This window comes from Ornithodoros turicata, chromosome 2 (genome assembly GCF_037126465.1).
Source record: "Ornithodoros turicata isolate Travis chromosome 2, ASM3712646v1, whole genome shotgun sequence".
Lineage (NCBI taxonomy): Eukaryota > Metazoa > Arthropoda > Arachnida > Ixodida > Argasidae > Ornithodoros > Ornithodoros turicata.
In genome coordinates, this window is record NC_088202.1 from 21,333,569 (window position 1) to 21,358,064 (window position 24,496).

The 24,496-nt window shown below is 46.2% G+C and overlaps 1 protein-coding gene and 1 long non-coding RNA gene across 2 annotated transcripts; both read right to left on the reverse strand.

Moving 5' to 3' along the window:
* Window positions 1-2,096: 2,096 nt before the first annotated feature.
* LOC135384390 (uncharacterized) lies at window positions 2,097-3,335 on the reverse strand. The gene has a single exon (XM_064613593.1). The coding sequence runs from the start codon at window positions 3,333-3,335 to the stop codon at window positions 2,097-2,099; it is 1,239 nt and encodes a 412-aa protein (XP_064469663.1).
* A 13,092-nt stretch (window positions 3,336-16,427) lies between these two features.
* LOC135383200 (uncharacterized) lies at window positions 16,428-19,346 on the reverse strand. The gene is made up of 2 exons (XR_010419733.1): window positions 19,175-19,346; window positions 16,428-17,323 (listed from the first exon to the last, which is right to left on the reverse strand). It is a non-coding gene; the product is annotated as an uncharacterized LOC135383200 (long non-coding RNA).
* Window positions 19,347-24,496: the final 5,150 nt, after the last annotated feature.

Genomic DNA, 24,496 nt, shown 5'->3' on the forward strand with positions numbered 1-24,496 from the left:
GCATGTGGCTAAGTTCGAGGATGAACATGAAATCTGTAAATCGTCGACATAGAGTGAGTATGTGATAGTCGCGGGTATAGCTTTGGCAACAGAGTTCATTTTGAGAAGAAACAGGGTGACACTCAGCACACATCCCTGCGGAACGCCATTCTCTTGTACAAACAGGCGGGAAAGGGTTGTACCAAGTCGCACCCTAAACATTCTTCCACTGAGGAAGTCTGAAATGCACTGGAAGAGGCGGCCGCGTATTCCACACGATTTGAGATCAAGCAATATACCGTATCGCCACGTTGTGTCATATGCCTTTTCTAGGTCAAAAAAGATTGATACACAGAGTTGTCTTTTAACGAAGGCTTCGCGAATAGTGGTTTCCAGGCGAACAAGATGATCAGTGGTAGAACAGCCAGCCCGGAATCCACACTGGTATCTGTCAAGCAGGTTATGCTGTTCTAGGTAATAAACAAGGCGGCTGTTGACCATTCGTTCGAATGTCTTTCCTAAGCAACTCGTGAGTGCTACAGGCCTGTAGCTTGTTGGGTTTGAAGCTTCTTTCCCTGGCTTCAAAAGCGGTATGATTGTTGCAGTCTTCCAATTGGAAGGAAGGTGCCCATCTTGCCAAATTAAATTGAAGAAATATAGTAGTGCTTCTTGGGAAGTTTTAGACAAATGCTGGAGCATGGAATATGTTATACGATCTGGTCCAGGTGATGTTTGCTTTGTTATTGACAGAGCTTTCAAGAGTTCAATCATTGTGAAAGGCATGTTGTACAGGCACCTGTCACCTCCACTGCTTTGAATTGTTGCTTTTTCAGCACTTTGCTTAATTTTTATGAAGTCTCTACTGTAATGTGACGAACTGGAGACGTTTTGGAAGTGCTCGCCAAGGACATCGGCCTGTTCACTCATGTTTTTGCAAGGTACTCCATTAACATGTAAGAGTGGTATTGTGAATCCTGTGTAATCGCCCTTAATTTTTCTAACTCTGTCCCAAACCACTTTAGAAGAAGTGTTGCTGTTCAAAGATGACAAGAAGCTCTTCCACGATGCACGTTTAGCTTCTTTTCTTGTCCACTTAGCTTTCGCTCGAGCTCTCTTAAATTGGATCAGGTTGTCTGGAGTCGGGTACCTACGAAAGATACCCCACGCTCGATTTTGATCTTTCCGCGTTTTCCCGCATTCATCTGTCCACCAAGGTTTGGGACGCTTGGGGAGACGGCCAGATGTCTGCGGGATAGATCGCTCAGCAGCATTTATAATTATCCCGGTGACAAAACGGTTTGCATCTTCAACAGACCTACCAGCTAAGGATGATGCCACAAGACTGGCTTCCTTTTGGAACAAGTTCCAGTCAGCCTTGGACAGTTTCCATCGTGGTGGTCGTGTAAGAAAAGTGTTTGTGGAACCACGAATTGTCAGGACTACGGGGAAGTGGTCACTCCCACGAGGGTTCTGTTCAACGGTCCAGTCAATACAATTATAAATGGAAGGACTACTAAGAGATATGTCTAAGGATGAAAAACTTTGTGTTGAGGAGTTTATATATGTATGTAATCCTGTGTTTAGTAGACAGACTGGTCGTGAAAGGAATAACCTTTCTACCATTTTTCCCCGGCTATCTACCTTTGAACTGCCCCACAAGGGATTGTGGGCATTCAGGTCACCTAGAATTAGGTATGGCTGAGGAAGTTGGTCACAGAGCTGTTCCAAATCTCTCTGTTCTATTACCACTGAAGGGGGCAGGTACAGTGAACATATCGTAATGACCCTGTCCAGGCATACCTGGACAGCTACTGCTTCCAAATGTGTCACGAGTGGGATCTGTTTTGCAGGTGTGGATAGTGGAAGGACCACAGCCACACCTCCAGATGTACGTGTGGTGTTAATACGATCCTTTCTGAAAACATTGTGTCTGCGAAATGGGTTTACACTTTGTTCATTCAGATATGTCTCTTGTAAGCAAAAACAGACTGCATTGTATTTTTCAAAAAGGTCGTGAATGTCATTTATATTTGAAAAGAGGCCTCGACAATTCCACTGAAGGATTACCTGTCCCATAAAGAAAGTAGTGATAAATAGCAACAAAGAGAGACTGTACATTATGTGGGAGGTGTAACCCTTGGGGGCTTATGTTTCCCTAGGGACGTACTACCCCTGCCTCGGCCTCCTTTTTTCGTTCTCTGTTCCTTCCATGGGGAAGGATTGGGGGGAAGGCTTGACGATGATTTCTGCGACATGCAGTCATCATCGTCAACATCCATCGTGTGTGTGGCAGCCTGGGATGAGCCCCCTGTGAGCCCGTCCCAAACTGACAGCTCGCCATCAACCTCCGTAGAGGTTGTGGCCGCTACTTCCCGGCTGCCCCCCTGAGCAGCTGGTGCCAGCGGAAGCAAGCTCTCCGCAGGCTTTTCTTGTGTGGGGGGAGTGTGGGGTAGAGACCCAGAAGTCTGGGTCTCTACAGATTTCCTCAGTGGTGCTACTCCCCTGCGCACCACTTCGGAGAAGGTTCCCTTTTTTGAAAACTCAACCTGCGCTTTTGCATCTCTGTACGAAAGATTCTGTGTCACTTTGACCTTCAGTATGTCTTTCTCTTCCTTCCACCGTGGACAGGAGCGAGAGTAGACAGGATGATTACCTTTACAGTTTGCACATCTGACATCCTTCTCACAGGTCTCTGCAGCGTGATCCGTGCCTGCGCATTTCGGGCAGGTGGCCTGTCCACGACAGACCTGCGAGCCGTGGCCAAAACGTTGGCACTTAAAGCACCTCCGCGGATTTGGGATATATGGCCGGACGTGACAGTTGATGTACCCTGCTTTAATGGTAGTGGGAAGCTTATGTAATTGAAATGAAAGGACAATGTGTTTAGTGGAAATCTCCTTACCGTCTCGACGCATAGTTATTCGCCGCGCTGTCACAACACCTTCATCCTTTAGACCTTCTTCGATTTCAGCATCTGAACAATCAAGAAGTTCATGCTCAGATATCACGCCCTTCACTATGTTCAGCGTACGATGCCTCGAAACTGTAACAGGTACGTCAGCAATTCTGTTCAGGGAAAGCAGAGTCGAGCTTTGCTGTCGTGTCTGGACATCGATCTGCAAGTCTCCTGTAGTCAACTTTTTCGCGGAGTAGGACTTCCCTATGGCTTTTTCCAGTTCCTTCGCGATCACAAATGGTGATACTTTGCTCAGGGGCTTAGACTCGTTTTCTCCATGGATGATCAGGACCTTTGCAAACCATGGTTCTGGTGTGAGGTCCAGTGATTGTGTTGCTAGTACATCGGTGCGGTGCCGCTTTCGGTACCGATCATGTTTTTTTGAGTTTGAAGAATCCATAAAAGAAATGTTGTGGTTCAGTGCAGTGGTGCGTCGCCCACCATGGAGCCCAACAAGGGAACGTGTCCCACACGCTAACGCCTGCCTCTGCACTATACCCTAGTGCAGCTTCTGGAGAGTGAAAGGACTGCCAAGGTTGACCCTTGCCGCCAAAGAAGGTGAAAAGAGGAAAAGGAAGATAGTGAAGGAGTGGAGAAAGAAAAAGTAATGAAGGGGGAGATGGCGACTAGCTGAATAATCCTGGCCGGGCCTTCCAGGACCACCCGACTATGGGAAGCAGGGGCCAAAGCGGTGTGTTGCTTTCCCGGAGGGGCCCCGAAGGGTCCTAAACAACCTCCGGGTCCACTCAACCGCCAGGATCCCCCTTTCCCCAGACACGGGAAAGCCACGCACAGCTATACGTGGGGATCTCCCTCCTGCGGCGACCCAACCGTGAGTGCAGGAGGGGGCTACTGCGGCTGCTGCCGGGCGATGGGGGCGCCAAGTTCCCGACGCCGGGACAAAAAGGTAGGAGCAATAGCGGACAGGAGAAGACCGAAAGACCCGAAGTGTGGATTTTGTGGTAGGGTTCACGCTCCCAGGACATGTGCAGCCCATGGTAGAACAAGTAAGAAGTGTGGCAAGTAAAAACAGTTTGCAGTCACTGGTGAACAAGAGCGCGTTCGACAGGTGCAGGAAGCCGGGAATAATAATGAAGATGAATTTGATATTCTGTTCGTATCTGTGACGCCGTCGATCGACGAGAGTGGATAGATGCAGCTCAGGCAGCAGGAAAGACAACGCTGTTCAATGTTGACACCGGTTCACAGGCCAACCTGCTTCCACATTGCTTATATCCGAAGTTGAGAAGCGATCAGGAGCTGTGGCCAAGTAACACATTTCTCAGAGGTTACAGTGCTGATGCTATCAAGCACCTGGGAGCGGTATCGCTGAAGGTAAGATGCCGAGATAAGGAGCAACACCCAAGTTTCTTCGTAGTGAAGAAGGGGAATGGTGCAATCGTATGTCTTCAAGCCTGCGAGCAGTTTCCACTTATATTCCGTATTCTTCATGTGACGAAGAGAACTGATTTGAGGTCTCAGATGATTGCAGAATTCTCAGATGTGTTATTTGGGATCGGTCGCGCTCGCAGAGACTACAGGGTAGTTCTTAGGGAAAGAAGTAGGCCTGTGATACAGTGCTGGACAAAAGTTTACGGAACACGCACCGGCGCATTCCTTTCTCAGAGTGACATGCTAGCAACGAATGATACCATACGGACTTGCAAACAGGTGACTGCGTTACCTAGTCACATGTCTGTAAGTCCGTATGCGCCGGGGCAATACTCTACCCCATTGCTGGTGGTGATGTGGGGAATAAATAATGGGTCCCTTCACAATGTGATCGAAGTTCTATGATGTTCAAAAATGAAAAAAAAAGGGTCTGGATTTGGCCAGGTGGTGATGATGATTCACGTTTTCCGGGCGCACGAGCGACGAACGCCATAATGCACCAAGACAATGGTAAGGAAAGTACTAGTTAAAAGTATTGTGATTCAGTTCAGATAAAATTGTACAGTTAAAGCAACAAAAGATATAAAAATAAAATAAACTACAGTGCGTTTAAAAGACCAATGTCTTGAGTGAGTGTTAAAACAGGTTCAAACGGTGGAAGAGCCTCATCCCCCAGCAAAAGGGAGGGATGTAGAGGTGAACGGTATGTGTAGAGCTCGTGAAAATAGTGATGCCCGTGTGTTTCATATGATGGACATGTAATGAGCACATGGAGGACAGATTTCGTCTCGTCTCACCGAGTGCAATGCGGAGCCTGTTCATTGCGGAGGAGGTGAGTATGGGTCAAGCGAGTGTGCCCAATCCTCAACCTGGCAGGAACAACCTCACGAAGACGACTGTTCAAAATCGGTGTCGGTTTCACAATGGTAGCTTTAACCAGATTAAGTTTGCTGCTGTGCAGTGTATCCCAGTGCTGCTGCCATTTCCTATTTGTTGTTCTAAGGTTTTTGGAGGGTACATCAAAAGGATTGACCTCAGATGAAAGGGCAGCTGTAGCAGCTGCATCAGCGAGTTCATTCCCGGGTATACCGACATGACTGGGTACCCAGCAGAATGTTGAAGACAGAGCTTTTTTTATTACCTTACCAGCAAGGCACCGTGCCTTCTTTACAAGAAGGTTTTTGGACATCCCTATGTTACCTACTGCTTGAAAAGACCTCAGAGAATCTGTATAGATGACCGACGACTTGGTGTGACTTTCTAAGATGTAGTTCAGTGCGAGGATTATTCCGTACACCTCGGCACTAAAAACTGAGAATATGTGAGGTAGACGATATGATTGTGCGAATGTTAACAATGTGCAATTGTAACATCAGTTACCATTGCACATGATACTGAGGTGTCTTTTGGAACCTCTATGTAAAGGTCTCTGTGTTGCCCAAGACTTTCTTTAAGGGACTCGAACTCCCGCTGGAGCACAACAGGTGGTGTGCCCTGTTACGTGAACTTAATCAGGGTACGATTAAAACACGGAGGAGATTGCCACGGTGGGACCCGTGGACTATCCTGTACTACGGTGAAACCATTATGTGAGTATATTGCAGTGGTTGAGTTTCATTCATTCTATTTCGAACAGCAAACGTTGTGTCTGAGGATGTTTGCAACTCATGGGATACGAGTTAGCATCTGTAAGAGACGACGTAAAACGACTCAGCAGCAGGGAATTCAAGGATTTCCCCACAAGAACGAAAATAAAGTACATCCGTTGAAACCCGTATCATCCAGAATCCAACGGGATAGCCGAGCGAAGGTGAAAATGACACAGCTTCTACGAAGAACAAAAACTTTTTGTTACGTAAACGTTTGTAAACGTTATGTAGCGTTACGTTACGTTTTTGTCAAAAAGTGATTATGTTTGCTGGAATTATCTTTGGAATGGAGAAATACGCAAAAGCACAAAGTCCTTATGTCCCCGACATAAAGGCTTATGACCACGCTTGCCCCTGGACACATAGCTATTTCAACCCCGGCTTATTCGGTCTAGAGCGGTGAAGAAAAGGCGAGGAATACTCTTGCATCTGAAGCTGCTTATAAGCCTATATTGTGACTGCTCGTCCAGACAGCTACCAGACATAGGAGGAGGACCGCATGTAAAGGCTGGTTCACACTGCCAAGTTCGCGCTTACGGGCTACGGGTTGCGCTTACGTAGTACCCATCTCGTTGCCGGCTGCCGTGCCTCCATCGTTCACATTACTACGTTTCGGCGCTCCGTTCCTCCAATGAGGAGCGGCCTCCTTGAGCGCCATCCTTCCGAAGAAAAGTGAAATAGAGCCACAGAGTAGCATGACGTCCAGCGTCCAGCACCCCGGTGCCGGCTGCTTGGGAAGACAATCCTTCCTTGGGAATTCCTTGACGATGTTCTTAACTGTTAACTGTTAATGTTCTTAACTTAACGCCATCGTTGACAGTGCAACGTACAACTAGCTACTTCGGACAGATTCATTGAGTGAAGATATCACCTGACAGACCCACTGCCATGCTAATTGTCATCCAGAGTTTTCTTTTTTCGTGGCATCCCTGTAGTCGTTTCTTTTGCTATTGTGTAGCCAGGGAAACTTCTCAACTTGGAGAATAAGAGCTTCTAAGACATCCAATATTTCCGCCATCTTTGCAAGGAGACGCGCGAGACAAAACGCATGCGCGGCATCCGAACTTTTCTGCCATCCTATTGGCCAGTGCGCTTACGGTTACGGAGCTTGCGGGAGAAAAGTTGAAGTTGCCTCAACTCCTTGTGGAAACGATCTTGCGGGCGCCGTCTCTTCGTCGTCATGGCAACCCCAACCGTAAGCGCTCGTAACCCGTAGCCGCAAGCGTAAACGTGACAGTGTGAACCAGCCTTAACACTGGACGACCCTGGAAGCAAAGTCTGATAAGCAGTTCCGGTAGGGAAACGATTAGTACCCCTATCATAGACTGCAGAGACCCCTGAACAGCGTTGCACCTCCACTCAGAAGCACGACTTAGGGAGAGACAACAAACACAGATATGAACGAAGAAAGTGAGACGGCCGAAATAAAAACAAGTTACAGCGGGTTCTTTACAAAACCACAAACGGCCAACATGGTATCCAGACAATGGACGTTATAAGGGTTTTGACATGAATACGTTTTCAAAATCGGCATCGTGGAGGGGTGTCATCCAGGAAAGTCCAGTGACACGATAAATGTCACTTTGCTTTCAATCAGGGATGACAAGGCTAAGGGGAGGGGTACCCAACCGTGCTCCTCCTGTTAGCCTTCTAATCTATGATATCTGGATGGTTGAAAGGGTGGTGATAACGAAACGGCCCTCAGCCTTTCTCTCAGTTCCCCGCGGGCGCGGCACACGTTTGAAGTTGGCTGTCAAAAGGGGTGATTCACTCTGTCGTCTCCCTGAGGGCACATGAGCGCCCTGAGCGCCCTTTGTTTGCGTCGCCAGAAGTGTGGAATTAGAGACGATTCGTGTACACAGCACCACATGCTACAAGTAGAGGAGATCTGTAGCAACTCATATAGTTGCCGGCGCCATCGTGCGAGAAAGAAAGTTGAACGGGGAACCCAGCAAAGAACAGGACTGCAGAGTCTACTTCGGAGTCGACGCGTTCACGATAGAGTGAACATCCAGTTGCTGTCGTTTCAGTGTCCCATGCGAGACGTATTCACGGATAAACCTAGCTGCAGTAGCCCGGACAAAACTTACCCCGATATTTCCCCTTCGGGTTTATCTTCTCTTGTTGCCATTTAATGCATCTTGTGCAGGGGGATGTGATAATGGACATTGAAGGCGCATATGATTTATCGTGGAAGAAGAACTGAGTATATAACGACGAGGTAGATGTCAATAAAGCAGGAGTACGGCGGGCTAGAAGGACTCGTGTGCCGAGCGCCTAATCTAATCCATGCGGAGCGCGTGGTCACGGCCGTCGACAAAATGGCATCGAATTGTACGTGCTTTTGCACTGTCGCTCGCAGCGCGCCTAGTGGGAGATCACATTTCTGTGTGGCTCACAAACGATCTTCTATTTCGAGCCGACCACGTGTTCCTTCGGTAGCACAGATTTGCACCCCGCCGGTTGGGAAGTTGTACATTGTTCTAGAGCCCATTTGCGCCAAAAGTCGCAAGCGCTCGCACGAGATCTTCTCTATTGTTGTTTACTTGGATTTCCGGTGAAACTTTAGTTTGTCTGGGACGTTCAAGAATTGCTGCGAAAGTAATTCTGTGACATAAAACGCATTAACACAAAATTTAGTCCACAGCAGTAAAAACATGGTGCCTCCAGCGTTATGCTATCTCATTACGTTAGTTCTATAAGTAAACACACGGAGTTCATGTGCCTCTGTCATAACCGACGGCCACGGAAATGCACGGGCGAACTAGGAGGTCTTGCTTTCTGTCAAGTTGCAAAGCAAAGAGCCCGAGGTACCAAAAAGGCGTCTCGTTATTTCGTGCGCCCAAAGATCCAGCTTTTTTCAACGCATCCCTAGTGAAAAGACCCCTCAGGTCTAATGTGTTATGGGACTGAGAGGGCCTCTCAGGCTGGTGGATCTCTCAGGCTGAGAGGGCCCCTCAGGTTGATTTCTCAGGCTGAGAGCACCCCTCAGGTACCCCTCTTAGAAGCTATTGCCCAGATTTGACATCGGAACATCAATGTTCAATTTCGCAGTGTACGCTACACTTGTCGTCGAAGCGGTACAATCACACAGTGCTATGATACACCAGAGATAGATACAGACAAGTGCATGTCACAAAACTCCACATATATCGAGTTCCTTCGATTGCACAGACACACTCAAGGCATGCACACTGCCATCAGATTATCTAACAGTTATTGCAATGTCTTGCAGAATTGTGAATATCTAATATTTGTTGAAGGATCGCTCGCAAGAAACTACACGAAACGGTAAATAGCAGCAACAGAAACTAGATTTAGCATTTACATGTCTACGGAAACATACAGTCATCATCAACACATACTGTCGTATTCCACAAAGCGTGAGCTCATGGGACACGTATTCGCAATGTCGGTACAGCGACGATGAAAAATATTCTTGAGGAACTCTGCTTCTCGGTGATCAAGTTCGTCTGTTTTATGTATACATGGGGACTCGCGATGCACCGTCTAGTTTCCGTTGCTTGCGTGAGACGCCAACTAACTGGCGAGATTGGGTTCTCACCACCTTGGGTTCTCACCACCTGTCGCTTCGTACGAGATTCATCTATAAGAAATGCAATTTCATAATGTCAGTGTAAGTCAGTGTGTAGGCACCGACGTATATAACATACCGTTTGGCACAAAGCGCCCTTGGTAACCTAATGTGGTTCGTAATCTTCCTATCGGCGCTCATTATGCGTGTCTGCAAACAGTGGTAAAAACGTAAAGTGAACAGGAATGCCTGTCACTCACAAAAGCATATTTGACGCATCGTCTACATACCTCAAAAACAGTTAGAATCCCGAAGACAAAACGTAAATTACAGATATCCGCGGCCGACGCCCTCACACTTCAAAATTTCAAAACAGACTGATTGAACCGCTGGAGACTGGCCAAACGCTTCCACTTACGTGCAGTGCAATAATGCACGGATTGCAAGAACAATAGCTTCAAGGAGGAACGGCAATACAAGGTTATCATGGCACCTGTTCCTTGGAGGAATAATCCATAAACATGCGAAATCTTGCGAACTATTTTCCAAAGCGGACGAGGTAGCATGTCCCGTGGTGCGGAAAACATGTAGCAACTTGATCCGGGAGGTGTTGCACGACGCACCAAAGCTGTCTGAAAGGTCCCCGCAAACCCCTTAGGGCTACCTGAATGATTCTACAACGTCTTCCAGATTTTCTCTCAGACCCTTCAGATGCGCTAAAGGGTCCTACCCGAAAGGTCCTCTCAGACCTCTCAGGAAATTTGGGTGGTCTCTTAGACACATTTTCGACACATTCGCAAGTTGCACTGTGCACACGGAGGAGGCCGTCAGCCTCTGGTATACGAAGTTCTTCCATATGGAAAAACTTCGGGCTGACGGCGTCCTCCGTGTGCACAGTGCAACTTGCGAATGGCGCTTTGAGGACCGGTACGTATGATTTGCTTTCCTTCATACATACCATTCCCTGCCAAAAAAAAAAAAAAAAAGAAGCAAGCAAAGCACATCAGGGAACCGCCTCAGGAAATGCCTCAGGTTAATGGGGTGTGGGACAATGCCGATTGCCTACAGGCGCATTGATGACGTGTGCAGCAGTGCAGTTGCAACAGAAGGAAATAATATTCGAAGCGTTGTCAACATCCAATATTTTGCGGACTAAACAGTCACGAACTCGTTAGGAAAATGGACTCGCAGTGACAGCCCGTTCTATTTATTCTCGCCACACAATTATTGAGATGCTATCGTAGGCTCCTTACACATACATAATTCGCTGGTATGAAGATGTTTTAAATGGTCAGGTTCTACGCGTACCACGAGGTTACCCGGTACTCCGTCACGAATGTCATTCCAACTATCCTGCACGAATGTGAAATCAGGAAAAGCGCAAGCCTCAACACCGAATACCAGATTGTCAAGATGTTTTCATGCAGCTTTTTCCTTGGTATCACGCCATGGTGACGGCGAGAAGCATATGTACACTATGCCAATTGTGGGAACGATTGGCTCATAGCAGGGGAGGCGACCGGAAGCGTGAGATGTGTAGGTGTGGAACCATTGGATTCTAGCTTCTACAGACACGTAAGACCGCAATCCTAGTGAAGTTCAACCTCACCACCCACTAAGTTCCCATCTACATCACTTAATTACATTACATCTACATGTTTCCTCGTTTTATTTTGTGTGTGTTTTCATTGAGTTATCTGCCATCACGGTCACTTATTTGTTCTTCCGTGTGACTTAAGTTTGATCGTGATAGAATGACATATTCCTACGGTAGTGCGCATGTATGTGTGTAGACTGTCATGTCGTGGCTACAAGCATGCGTCGTCGTCGTATGTGCAACCAGTTTCAACGACTTTAGTTCTTGCGGTATCTACATTATTCATGTAGTTACATGCTATCTGCAACTACTCGTCGGACTCATCGTCAGAGGCACGATGTGAGATACTTTTTCTGTCTTCATAAGCGTTGTTTATAAGCGTCGCTTAACACTTCGAGGGTTCCTCAACTTCGAATTAGCGCTCAACCATGTTTTCGAAACGCTGGCTAACGTTGAGGAGTTTATGTTACATCACCAAATAGCACGGATAAAAAAAGCTTTCACCGTTAACTTCAAGTTTAAAACATGATCTTTGTTGAAAATTAATCGGTATTCCTGAAACCGGGCAGAAGCTAGCTATTGCAGTTTAATCATGAAACTCTGGAGGCATCTTATTTCGTTGCACTGTCATTAAACGTCACACGCAGTGGTCGATAGCGGTTAAAAAAAGCGGTTTTCGTCGCCGAAAAACCGTTCGTAAAGAAGCTCTCTACCAAGGAGTTTCTAGCACCTCTCCTGAATATTGACTCGTTGTTCGTGTCGTTCCACGCTGACTGCCCTGCCACCTCGACGGCTTGGAATACTTAACATTTGGCGACGATGAACGGAAACCTGATCAGAAACTCAGCCCAAGCATAAGGTATGACCTTCTAATTACCTCAGTTTGAAGAAGGTAGACACAAGTGGCCGTCGTACCAAATTCGAGTGGAAGCGTACTTCGAAGCAAATGGTGTTAAATAAGACGCCCAGAAGCGAGCGTTATTGGTTGCAGCGTTATGCACATCACCAATTGAGGTATTGCAAGGCAAATGCTCACCCAGTGAAGTCAAAACGTTGACGTATAAAGAGATACTGCAATAACTGAATGAGTATTATAGCCCGAAACCTAATGAAATTAGTGAAAGCTTCAAGTTTTTCAATAGACGCCAACACGATGGAGAAACTGCGGCAAATTTCTTTGTCGAAATTCCACATTTGGCCGTTGGGCAAAGTCAAGAGGTACGTAACAAACGAGGTTTGCGCAATTTGTGGAAGAAACAAGAGCGGCTGGCAAGTAGTGGGACTCGAGGTGGTGGTGGTGGTGAAAGAGCTCGCCGTTGTCGGCCTCACAGAGGAGCGGGACTCGAACCCACACCTCTCCAGTGAGATTTCCAGTCAGGTGTGCTCAGTGAATGCATGCTTTGCGTGTCTTCTGAACAAGGCCCTGGCAAGTTAGGGGCGCGATGTCGGCATGGTATAATTGGCAGTACACCTGACCAGAAATCAGAGAAGTGTGGGTTCGAGTCCCGTTACCGGCTCTTCGCTGACTCTTTGCCAATTGCCCTATAGTTTCTATATTGACGTGCTTGCGTCTTGACGAGTTTCTCTAGCCTCATCCATCTGCGTTACTACCGTGTAATTTGTGGTTCGCGCTAATTTTGATGAAAACATTTCGCACTTCAGATTCACTTTCTTCATTACACAGGCAGGGCTTCTCTTGACCTGATTGTAATACGTTCATCTATGTCGCTCTGTTGGTGGACACTATCTTCTTTTGTATTGTGCAATCTTATTACAGTGCATGCAGTGTATTATAGGTCATCGAAATAAATAATGTGCCTGTTATTTTGACTGTTGTGTTGCTGTTTAGGTCGGCATAACACCCTTACTGAAGGGTGTTGTCTTGCCTGGGGGTGTAGACATACACCAAAATGGAGTCAGTCAGTGTACCGCTGGATTACACCAAAATAGGTGTTCAGAGTACACCCTATCTGGGGGGTTTAGTCTTGCCAGATGGTGTATATATACACCAAAAAGGGAGTTAGTTAGGGTATCGTCGAATTACACCCAAAAAAGGAGTTACATTTTTTAGAGTGTACCACCGAATGGCCTAACTGTGACGGCTTGCGCGATGAAGAAAAGGGACCAACAGTGGGATTGGAACCCACACCTTCTGATTGTCGGTCAGGTATGCTAGCAATTACACCATGCTAGCTACTCACTCTTCAATGTATCAAGTCACGCTAGGAAACACGGGGACACGGACTCACCCGCAGCACATACTCTCTTACATTGTTACTAGTCCCTCTCACATTGATACAGAAGAACACGCTAGTGGCGGGCGGCATTTTTCTCGTGTAACATTGTATATGATGCGGGAATTAAACATACAAGGGCAAACCATCCATGAACACAACGTCCAGTTGAATACCTATGTGGTTATTGTCTGCAAACGCGCCACGGCGTTATGAACCGTGCCCATGCTTCACCCTGAGTTCAAAACGAGTTCGACAGCCTAAGCTGCAAGATACCGCTCTATCACGCCATCCTCGATCCCTGAGCCCGCGCTCTCCGCGATTCCGTTTCTGGCCGCACCATCCCCATCACCATCGCACCATGCTTGCGTCGCCAAAGCGTCGATCAGGTGCCAAGAGTCCCGCATCTTCCGAGCAAACGTAGCAACCGGCAACTACAGGCGACTGCGATTTCTGGTCTTCACCAAGGTCGCCTATTTTTCATCACCAATAATCTCTTCAAGGTCCGCTTGCTCTTCGGAACCGCTCGTCCTTGCCTTATTGACTGGCCGCTGGAGTCTACACCGTGGCCCTCCACTTCCAGCTGCCACTGATACTCGCATTGCGACCTACGGAGAACGTTCGCTCGTCCTCAACCTTGGACTCAGGCGTACTTTCAGCCAGGGATGGGCAGCATATAAATACATTGTAATTAAAATGCTATTTAAAATATAAATGCATGTATTTATATTTTGTATTTAAATAGGGACTCGAAAAATATATTTATAATTATATGTAAATACCATTTTTTGGGTATTTATTCTTGTAAACACTTTATAAATATTTCTAAATACTGAATATACTGACTCATGTCTTAAAGTTGCCGTGCATTTGACCTTTCGAGAAGAAGAGCGAGTTTGGGGCGCAGTGTTTGAGCTAGCATGCATGCGACAAACCATTTTAGAGTGCGAACTTTTCGCTGTTGTTGCGGACAGTGGTTGCGCCTGGTCACCTTGTTGTACGAAGCATCTTCTGCAAATTTAATACAAGCCTTTGTTCATCGGCAACTGTAGAGATGCTGTTCTCCTTTGCGAATCCGATTGCACGGCAGAACAGAAGACGCCTAAAAGATGCAGTCTTCGAGAAACTTCTAATATTAAAGTTGCCATGATCATCTAACAAATAAATGCTATTGTCCCATGCTGATTTGTTATGATCGTTGTCATTTCTTTAATTCCAGATGACATCCTCCTCACTGTATTAATGGTAGCAGTTACGGTATTTAAATAATCATATTGAAAAGTATTTATGAAGAGTGTTTAAGTACTGAGTATTTATATTTATATACTCAAAAAAATGTATTTATGCCCATCCCTGCTTTTAGCCTGTTTTTTCTCACCGGTCGTGTGTCACCCAACCCACGAGGCTAGTTTTCTCAGTCGCTTTGACCTGTAATCACCATGCGAACTCACTGATGGTACAACCACGCTCAGTGTGTTTGACATAGCGAGCTGCATCCCCTCTTACGGCCCCTGAAGCATAACGTGTACTATAACGTTGACTATACTATACTATAGACATTGAACAACTGGAGCTGCGCAATATATTAATATTCACAATATTGCAATATTTATAACGCGTGAGAGCTTAGTGTCATGGCGGTGGTAACACCAGCGAGAGAAAGCTCCTTGTGAAATGAGCAAGGGCGGAAGATAGTGCGCGCACAGAAAGAGCAGGGCCAATGCCCCGAAACATGCATCCAGTCCGTCCAGACCCCCAGGATGGTTCGTCCTTCACCAGCAGGGAGGCGTGGGGAAGACGACTACAGGTCAACACCTTGCTCCACCGAGTGATCGTCGTCGGACTTCATTATCAGAGCCCTTGCCAGCCATTTGGGATCTCAGTGATTCTATTAAGCTAAGTTCCGCCCTCGCTTCCCCTATGAGCCTATCTTATTGCTCGCGAATGTATCACGAGTGAGAGAAAAAAAAGGAAGAGGAGAACTGTGAGAGAACAGAAGGAATGTGATAACAAAGGCAGCTACCAAGACTGTGTGACTGCAACTTGTTACCGAAGTATGACGTTGAGTATCGCATGCTGTCAAGCTCGAGTGGGACAAAAGGGCAAGGTCGTATAGGATCCCCTCCGTCGTCGCGGCTGGTGTCGCTTCTACCGTTGGTGCCGGGCTGACGCCGGAGGACATGTGACGTGTTACAGAACTCTACACGTCCATATTTTAGACGACAGTCAGTTGCCTGCCATATTTTAATAGCGCTAACAGCTCCTGGAAGGAGATGAAGAGAAAAAACGACATGGTGCCTTTGCTGGAATACGACGCTCTGTTTTGGCCTGAGGAACACTGCTCCGGAAATATTAGAATTTTGTCGCAGTGATTAGGAGTTGTTCGCAGTGTGAGCGAATATTTTGGCTCAGTCATGAATCATAAAAGAACGCAAGAAACAACGCGGAAAGTTTAACCATTAAACCATCAACGACAATATTTGCGGATTCACGCATGAAAAAGCTACGGTTGTATAGCCTTAGCTGCAGTTGTATATTCTAAGTAAGAAAAGTCATATCGTCGAGGCCTGAAGGTCGGGATCAGTGATGGGGAGAACTGGAAATGCCAAGTTACACTTTATGTACATTTCTGAGTACTTGTACTTTGATGTCCGTTTCAAATCGTGTGAGTGGTACTTTACTTAGAGTACGTTTCTCTATTACATTATTTTCAAGCACTCAAGTGACAATTTTAGACTCGAGACAAAATTCCGCAAATGGCAAAAAATAATTTCAGTGTCTTGAAGTTGCATGTTTGACGAACAAAAGCCCTTGCGTGGAAGTTTGAAATATTAAGACCTAGTGCGTTCATGTTGTTTACGGGTAAGAGTTCGGAATGCGGGACACGGTCGTCCAGACATGTAGAAGACACTCGAAAAACGTATTTCAAATAAGATTCTAAATATTCTAATAATAATATTCTAAGATTCTAAATATTGCGATCTTAAAGTAATTAAAATACAGTCTAAATACTCATAAGATTTATGTATTTAGAGTAGAGTAGTAAATACTTCAAAAAGTATTTAAGATGCATTCAAAATACTAGTCAGAATTAGACGTAGGCTGTATTCGCTCTTAATAATAACTGCATGTCGAAGTTGGCGTTGGTCATCCGTCCTCGTTTCCTCTGAAAAACGTTTCCAAAACGCTGAACAGGCGTTCCACTGGTACACTTGATGGTACGGCTGCATTCACTTTAGCCATGAATCGTCGACGTATGCGGTCAACAAGCATACATCGTGTCAACTGTTTCTTGGTGGGAGCAAGGGATTTCAGCAGCTGGACAAAATCGTCCTGTTCGACTACAGCGAATGGCTGTATTGCTCCGATGAGAAAATTATCGACGAGCCTCTCGTAGTGTTGATGCGATACAGCTCCCTCAGTTACAGTCCTGGGGTCGTACTTGCTTCTGCGGGGTGCGCTGGTGGGACGAATCCTGACTCTCCTCGCGTTCCCGCCGTCGCTTTCCGTGCTCGGGCGCATTGAAGTCAATCTCTGCAGCTCTGCTTGGACGTACATTCTAAGAGAGGGGGGGGACACGAGTTTAAACGGCATTCTAAAGCATACATTAGTAAGATATGTAACCGAACATCGACCGTGTAGGACAAATATGTAGTACTTCCTTATGTGTACAGTAGTGTTGGCGACAAACATCGCGTGCATACGACAACGGCATGGAAAGTCATGAAAGAGCTGTGAGGCAGAGAAAGCATTGAGAAACCGGAGGGGTCAACGACATGAATAATACTTTAACAGCTTGATATACATACCTTGATGTGCTTCCTGAGGTTGGAGTTGGAAGTGTTCCCGACGGACAACACCTTGTTTTTCGGCAAGCATAGTTTGCAAATCACAGAAAGATTGTTGTCTTCCTCTGAGACACATTCCAAAAATGGCATTACATATGGCCACGGTAGCAGAGGTACGTCGTTGCTCCCCATTCTGTGGGAACAGCCAGTATGATGCGGAGAAATGAAACAACCCAGACTCTTTTCGCGATGAGGCGCGTATGCCTTCCAAAGACGAAATGGCGAAAAGAGGCGCTGGCAGGGTCACTAAGTAGGCACAGCTTACACATTGACCATCTGAATAATGCTGCAGCACAAAGCAACGTATGGAGGCACTTAGTTCCTTGAACAGCCACAGCCACTTCTAAACGCACAGAAACGAAAGCCAAAATGCTATTTAAGAAGAAAGGCAGAGTAAATATCAACGGACAATGGGGGCAGGGGGAAATGAAGGTAGAATAAAGGATCAGAGGAAAGGCGGCCACCCAGCAAAAAGAACAGAACTCCATAAAATGGATTCCTTTGTGACCTCGAGAACATGCCAATTACCTGCTCCATTCGCGGTGTCATCCTATTCACAAAGACACTTATGTATGACACACATGGGGCGATTGCCTTTCTTTGTAACTTTTAGTTTACCTCTTCGTTTCCTCTTTGTCACCCTAGTTTGCCTCGGCCCAGTTGCTCTTTTTCTGGAACTGTAACAAGCAAGTTGCTAGCCAGCCCTGTTCGCACCCCTTCTCTGTGGTCGTCGCGCAACAAGTGGCCCGTGGTTGGCAAGCGGAGGTATTGTAATGAAAGCTCAATATTTGCCAATGGCCCCATGAAACTCAAACTAGTCTGCATATTCCCGAAAAGATAAAGTAGTAGTAGTAGTGGAGTATTGAGTAGCAAATACGAAAAAAGTAAGTATTTTAAATAGAGTATAAAATACCTTTTATTAAAAGTACTGAGTAAGATACTTAAATACCACCAACACTTTTTAAGATACAGTATTTGGAGTACGATACTCCAAATACCTACATGTCTGGGGTCCTCCACGTGGTCGTGTAACCCACCTTAACCGATAACTGTGCCTGCTCCCATAACTTTGTTACAAAATACCTCCAGAGCAGAGCAATAATAAAAAAAAAAGAATTGTGATGAAGCAAAGCAAGCAGCGGCACACATGATTGCGTGCGCTCATGTCTGTGCAAATTATGTTATGTGATTCAGCTTCGGAGTCGCCAGTACGTAGTTAATCAGCAGGCCTTCATAGCACCTGCGAAAAGTGCTAGCTAAAGCCCTATGAAAAAAAATGAAAATATAAATGCGAGGCAGTGGTGCAAAATCAATCCCGTCACAACGGAACCTTGTCGAACGGAAGGACGAAACGGACACACACACACGCACACATACGCAAGGGCTCAGAACAAGCAAGTGACTATTAACGTCAGATCACACAGGTGCGATCCGACCCCAACAAACTCATTTGCTGGTTCTGCGCCCTTGCATGTGTGTGTCCTTTTCGTCCTCCGGCTCAAGGTTCCGTGCTGATGCATCGCCACCTGCTTTCCGATTTTTTTTTCTACCTTATGAACTAAATTTGTGAGTACCTCATTGTGCTTTGCTGAGTAGGTCCCACATCACTGTCCCTAATACAACGTAGTTCACGCGTGGCTCTGTCATCACAAGTGACAACACAACATATTTTCGCTGCTGGACGGACATACAACTCCTATTATTGGCTTTTAGTTTCATCCTCGGCTGCTGCGCTCCGCCGCGCAGAAAGGGTCACTTGCATCTGACAGAAAATGTTCTCAGCTAAGCTCAATCGCAACTGCAAAAACTGAAATACATGCGAGAATAAACTTTTATTTTTTAGGTGACAATAATAATCGCCAAAGTTCCTTCCGTCTGCCGTCCGTGTGCTGGAATTTTGCTTCCATTAGGTACTTTTCACGGATCATGCTCGCCACCCGGTTGACAGGTTCGTACGTAAGTGAACGAAACTTATCTTGTGTACTTGCGTATGCTGCTCGCAGACTCGTAGACTCCTACGTCCATTTAGCTGGCATGAAAAGAATTGATTGTGCACGAGTTACAACGTAGATTGCTACACTGGAAGGCACATGGAACATGCTACGCAGACACCGAGAAGGCCACGTGCACGCTCAAGTCCGATCGGAGTCGTCGTCTTCCCCGTTCGCGTGGCGGGCGGTATTGAGAAATATTCTAGGAGTGAAGGTTGCATGACAAAGACGAGCTGCGAGGGCCTACAAGGGCTTGCACACACAGTAAACGTGTTACACCTTGTTGAGTGTAAAAAGGGTGGTTCATAACTAACACCCTTTTCAGTGTAGTGGTTACACCACATAGATAACGTGTTTGGTAATACACCCTTCAATACACCCGCAATTTGTTGCCTCGCCTCTATAATACAACGAGGAAACACAGCATTACTGGCAATCATCTGTAGAGGAGGTGGTGTTTCTCTACATGAGTCCTGACCGGCGATAATGGAATGTCCCAGCGGGCAGATGGACGTGGCTTCACACTAGGACGGTGCCGGTAGAACTGGCTGGCAGGCGCTGTGCCGCGCGCCAGCAGAGGCACGTCTTCATTATTGTGCCTTATATGTGTGCATTATGTGCCTTCATTATTATCAGTACGATAGCTTATATAATATCACACAAAAGGGGAGCTGCCTGGAAATGGAGACACAACGACATCACTTGCTGCACCTGTTCATGAACTTCACTGCAACTGCCCCCAGTCTGGTCTCGTCGATCCCAAGACACAGATGTTCCAGGATGCATATTGTGCTGTATGCGTGCTTGTCATACTCTATATTAAATATGAAATACGCTGCCATAACTGCAGCTATTCCTTCTTGGGCGTCCATGGCTCGGAACAAACTGGTCCGGTCCACATGAAGGTGCATTTATTGCGCGCCACGGATATCGGGTCCAGAGAACACCAGACATGGCGTTGCTGGTATGCTTCTCTGGAAGGGCGACAAAACAGAAAAGAATCAATCAGTGCACTGAGAGAATAGCATAAAAGCAGGCAAGCTGGCAATGGAGCTCTCTAGTGGGAAAAAGCATGAGGCTGGGCAGCATTGTACAAGAAGTGTGTTTCACGGTGCTTTCAGGTACTACGGACAACACTGCAAATGCAGTAGCTGTCAGTGCCTCCCGGACGTGCAGCGAGACTGGTCGTGCCCCACGTACGTTGGGCGCCAATTTGTGGGATTCCGTTCACCCAAATCCCACTTGGGGTCGAGCTCAACCAGTCTCCTACCGAAACCACCGCACCGAGAGACACAGACACAAATAAGTGAACACCTCCTTTACTGTGCCACAGAATGTCAACTTACATTCTAGCGAGAAGAAAAAACCACTCCACTCCGTCTTCACAGCTGCCGCTCAGACCAGAAAAAAGAGACACCCCCTCGCGCTCGGCGCCTTATCAACCCTCGCTGATAAGCGCGCTCAGCGCCCCCTTTTTGTCTTCCACAGTGGATACAAGTGCAGTTTCAGCCATGGGCGGATATGTAGATTTTGTTTGGCCCTCCGTCAAGAAACTGAATGCAAATATCTGGAAAATGACTTTGTTCTACGCACAGCTGAAGGCCACCGACATCATTTAAGCATGTTGCAGTTCCTCTCTACGGCGTGAAAGAGCCCTGCTGCTTGACGTTCTCGGGGTTTGACGCAACCCAGGATCTGCCTCCAGACGTCATGCATGACGTGCACGAGGGCGTTCTCCCATTCGCAATGAGACACATCATGTCTACTCTGATTTCCTCACAATTTTGCTGCCTTGATGACTTGAATAGGGAAATTGCAAATTTCGAATATTCTCTATATGACCAAAGGAACAAGCCAGAGCCGGTGTCAAGGGACATTATACACAAGAAGGCCAACCTCAAAGGGAATGCAAGTCAAGTTTTTTCCTTGTTTCGACACATGTCATTTTGCGTGGGTGATCGTATCCTTTCTGATCACGAAGTTTGGCGGTTGTACCTCTTACTAAGAGATTGTTGATCTCATCATGTGCAGAAATATCCCGGTGTCGTGTGTACCATATCTCCAGCGCCTTATTCATTTCTTTGATATTGATTTTCGAAACCTTTTCCCATCTGTCGCATTTCCGTGCAAGCTGCATTATTTGATTCATTATCCGTCATACATCTATTAGTACGGACCTCTAATTAATCTTTGGGCTATGAGGTACGAAGCAAAGCATCGGTATTTTAAAGACATTGCTCGAAAGCTCCGAAATTTCAAGAACATAACTCTCACTCTAGCCACAAGGCATCAGTTCTTGCAGATGTATGCGCTGTCACAGCCTGAGGGTGAATGCAGACTCTCAACTGCTGGCTGTAAGCCCTGTTTAACTGAGCATGTTCCAGAGGTCCTGTTGTCTTACATGAACGATCATAACATTGCCTGTGATAGCATAGTTGTCGAGAAGTCCATCACTGTAGATAGCCGTCTGTACTCAACAGGTAGCGCACTAGTGCTTGACATGGGTGAGGACGAGCTCCCTCTCTTTGCACAGATTTGCGATATATATTGTGTGAATCGAGTGCTACTTGGAGTTGCGCAAATTCTGGATACAATGGAATTTGACAAAGATTTTCACACATACGTTGTGAGCTTCACGTCGCGATCTATCGTTGTGACAAACTTTCAGGACTTCGAGAATGAGCCCCTTTTTGTTCAGAGGACGAGAGGCAGGCATGTCATCAATTCACGTAATGCGCTGGTTTAGGAAGAGCTGTTGTACATTGCATTCTTCACTGACACGTTAAGAAAGTCTGTAGCTTGAGCTTTCATTCCCACGATTGTAAGGGAATATCATGGTCGATTCCCTTTATTATATTTTGCAGTTCATTGATTTTGACAATTGTGTACACGTAACGTGTGTTCCCTCTGACTAAACATTAGGTGCACATTCTTGTTAGTGTCCTCGAATGCAACTTTCTCTTAGAGATTGCACGTGCGTATTTAACTTAATTTTCCTTGCTCTCCAATACCATTAAAAGTGTATTATTCACGGATATACAACTGAGTGTGTGAGTGAGTGTGATTACGACAGTAAAGAACATCAAAATAAGCGGCCTTCAGCAGCATGCATATACTCTGATATTGCACCCGCTACTCCCGTACATTTTGAGAAACACCCATGACACACTCAAATGGGTGTGCCGTGATGATAAATGAGTGTAAGTTGGATGTAAACACCTGGATTCACCCTTGTTACACTCTAATGGGTGTTACACTCACACTCACTCACTCAACCGTAGGGGTGTGAAACAAGTGTAAGGAAGGTGTGATGCGCAAAATACACCCCATTTACACTTAACTGGGAGTAAACATTTTTACTGTGATGTGATGGGTGGCGAGGAAGACCCTGACAGCATCGCTCTTCCACTTTATAGCTGCCGGTCTACATATGCGTAGTGAAATAGACCAACAGCTAGGCTCTGAAAAATGAAATTCACCGAGTGAAACCGCTCAGAACTAACAGTCATCTAAAATGACATCTGTCTCCTTCCCGATTTGTTGAAAACGGGAAGGGTATGTCTTTTTGTGCCAATTTACATGCATGTTGATATAGTACAAGGAGGCATGCGCGTCGAATTTCTTTTCAAGTCAGAAGCGTGTTATAGGGCTAAGTTATGCTTGTAGAGTGTACGCAATTCACACTGGGGGGGTCTATGTATTGCTAGCTATGACACGTAGCAAAAAACAAATACTTCCCCCAGTACAATGCGTAAATGATGGAACGAACAACATCTGTCGATATAGCACATCCCCTTCCATTTTGCCCAGCTCACTTTACGCGCCCTACAATATCAACAGAACACAATGTGCATTTCATGTCCTTCGCAGAGGACGCCGGGTCCGGGGAATCCGTACCATGCCACAAAATTGTTGCCGAGTGTGAATGGATTCGAAGTTCATTGCGACCACTTCAAGCGCATCTCCTATGTTCTCGCTTGGAAAGTCCAGAGTTAACATACGCGAGACCCGGCAAATATTATGACACACCTGACATATAGCGAAAGCTGGTAAGGACGCAGAATTAGTTCCTTAGCTGATAAAGTCCAATATAACGCGTGAGAAACATCAGTAATTCGCAGCTAAAGTACATTATCAACAAGCATAAACTACACTTTTCATTGCTAAGAGACGCGCGAGCTTCGCACACTGCTGCGTTGATGAGCATCCGTTTAACTTCCTCCATCAGACTAGCGGTTCCTAGTTTCCTAATGAGCCTTCTCGTTAGAAAGTGCCTACTTCCTTAGTAGTACCAAATGTATAGGCTACACGGCATTACCTTGACAGAATGTGTGTATACGGCTGTAGGTGCACACATTTCCCCACCGTCTCACGGCAGTCTGGGTGGCTGATTTGCCGCCTCATATTAAGCAGGTAGGCATTAACGTGTTGGAAGCCTTGGAGATCTTTTCAGTTATTTCCCACCAGTCATTGCTAGTCACACGCTTTAGCTGCAGCCGCGTCCCTCTTGTAAAATCGAGCCGGGTCGTTTCGGCACTGGCTGTTAGGAATATCGCGAGAAGCACCGTGAAGTGATGGTAATGCTGCTGGTTCTTCCGTGACGGTTTTTATTGTTACGCTTGAAATGCTCCGGAAATTGACGTTCATATAAATGTCTAACAACGATATTGCAATGTTCGAACACCACGATTGCAAGGAGACCAACTAGCCTTTTTAGTTTCTTTAACCGTTGTCTTCGTTGCGGGGTTAAACGTACTTTGTTGTTACTTTGTAGCTAAGAGGAAAGTATCACGGCAGATAATTGATCGAATAAAGTACCAAATTTGGCATGTTGGTCAAGCATAATAAAATCGCTAAAACAGTGTAGTTCCTTAGTAGAACATTTAAAAACATGTAACAATTGTGCAGCCGTGTTCGAGGAAACTCAGGTTCTAAGGAAATGTAGGGGTAGGGGCGCGTTATTGTTGATGAAGCGAGGCAGATCAGGTTGTTTGCAGATAACTGTGTTAGTTCGTGTTCAGTCCTTTACTCTGATAAGATACATGAATTACTTGAAAACACGAGCTAGGAACGTGTTTTTGGAGTGGCGCGACGTGGCGCTGCTGTGTTGTGTAAGGTGTGTAGGTTGTCGGATCATTAAACCTTTGTTGAAAGTGCAGTGCGTCCGTCCCGTGTGCGTCCCGAGGACGGACGGAAGAAAGGTCCCAGCAGGTCGACAACGACCGTAAAGATTGTGAAGTTTGTACTGCACAGCCAATACTCCTCCAAAGCATTCACCATCGAAGCTTAAACCATTCTACTTATGTGCAAAGACC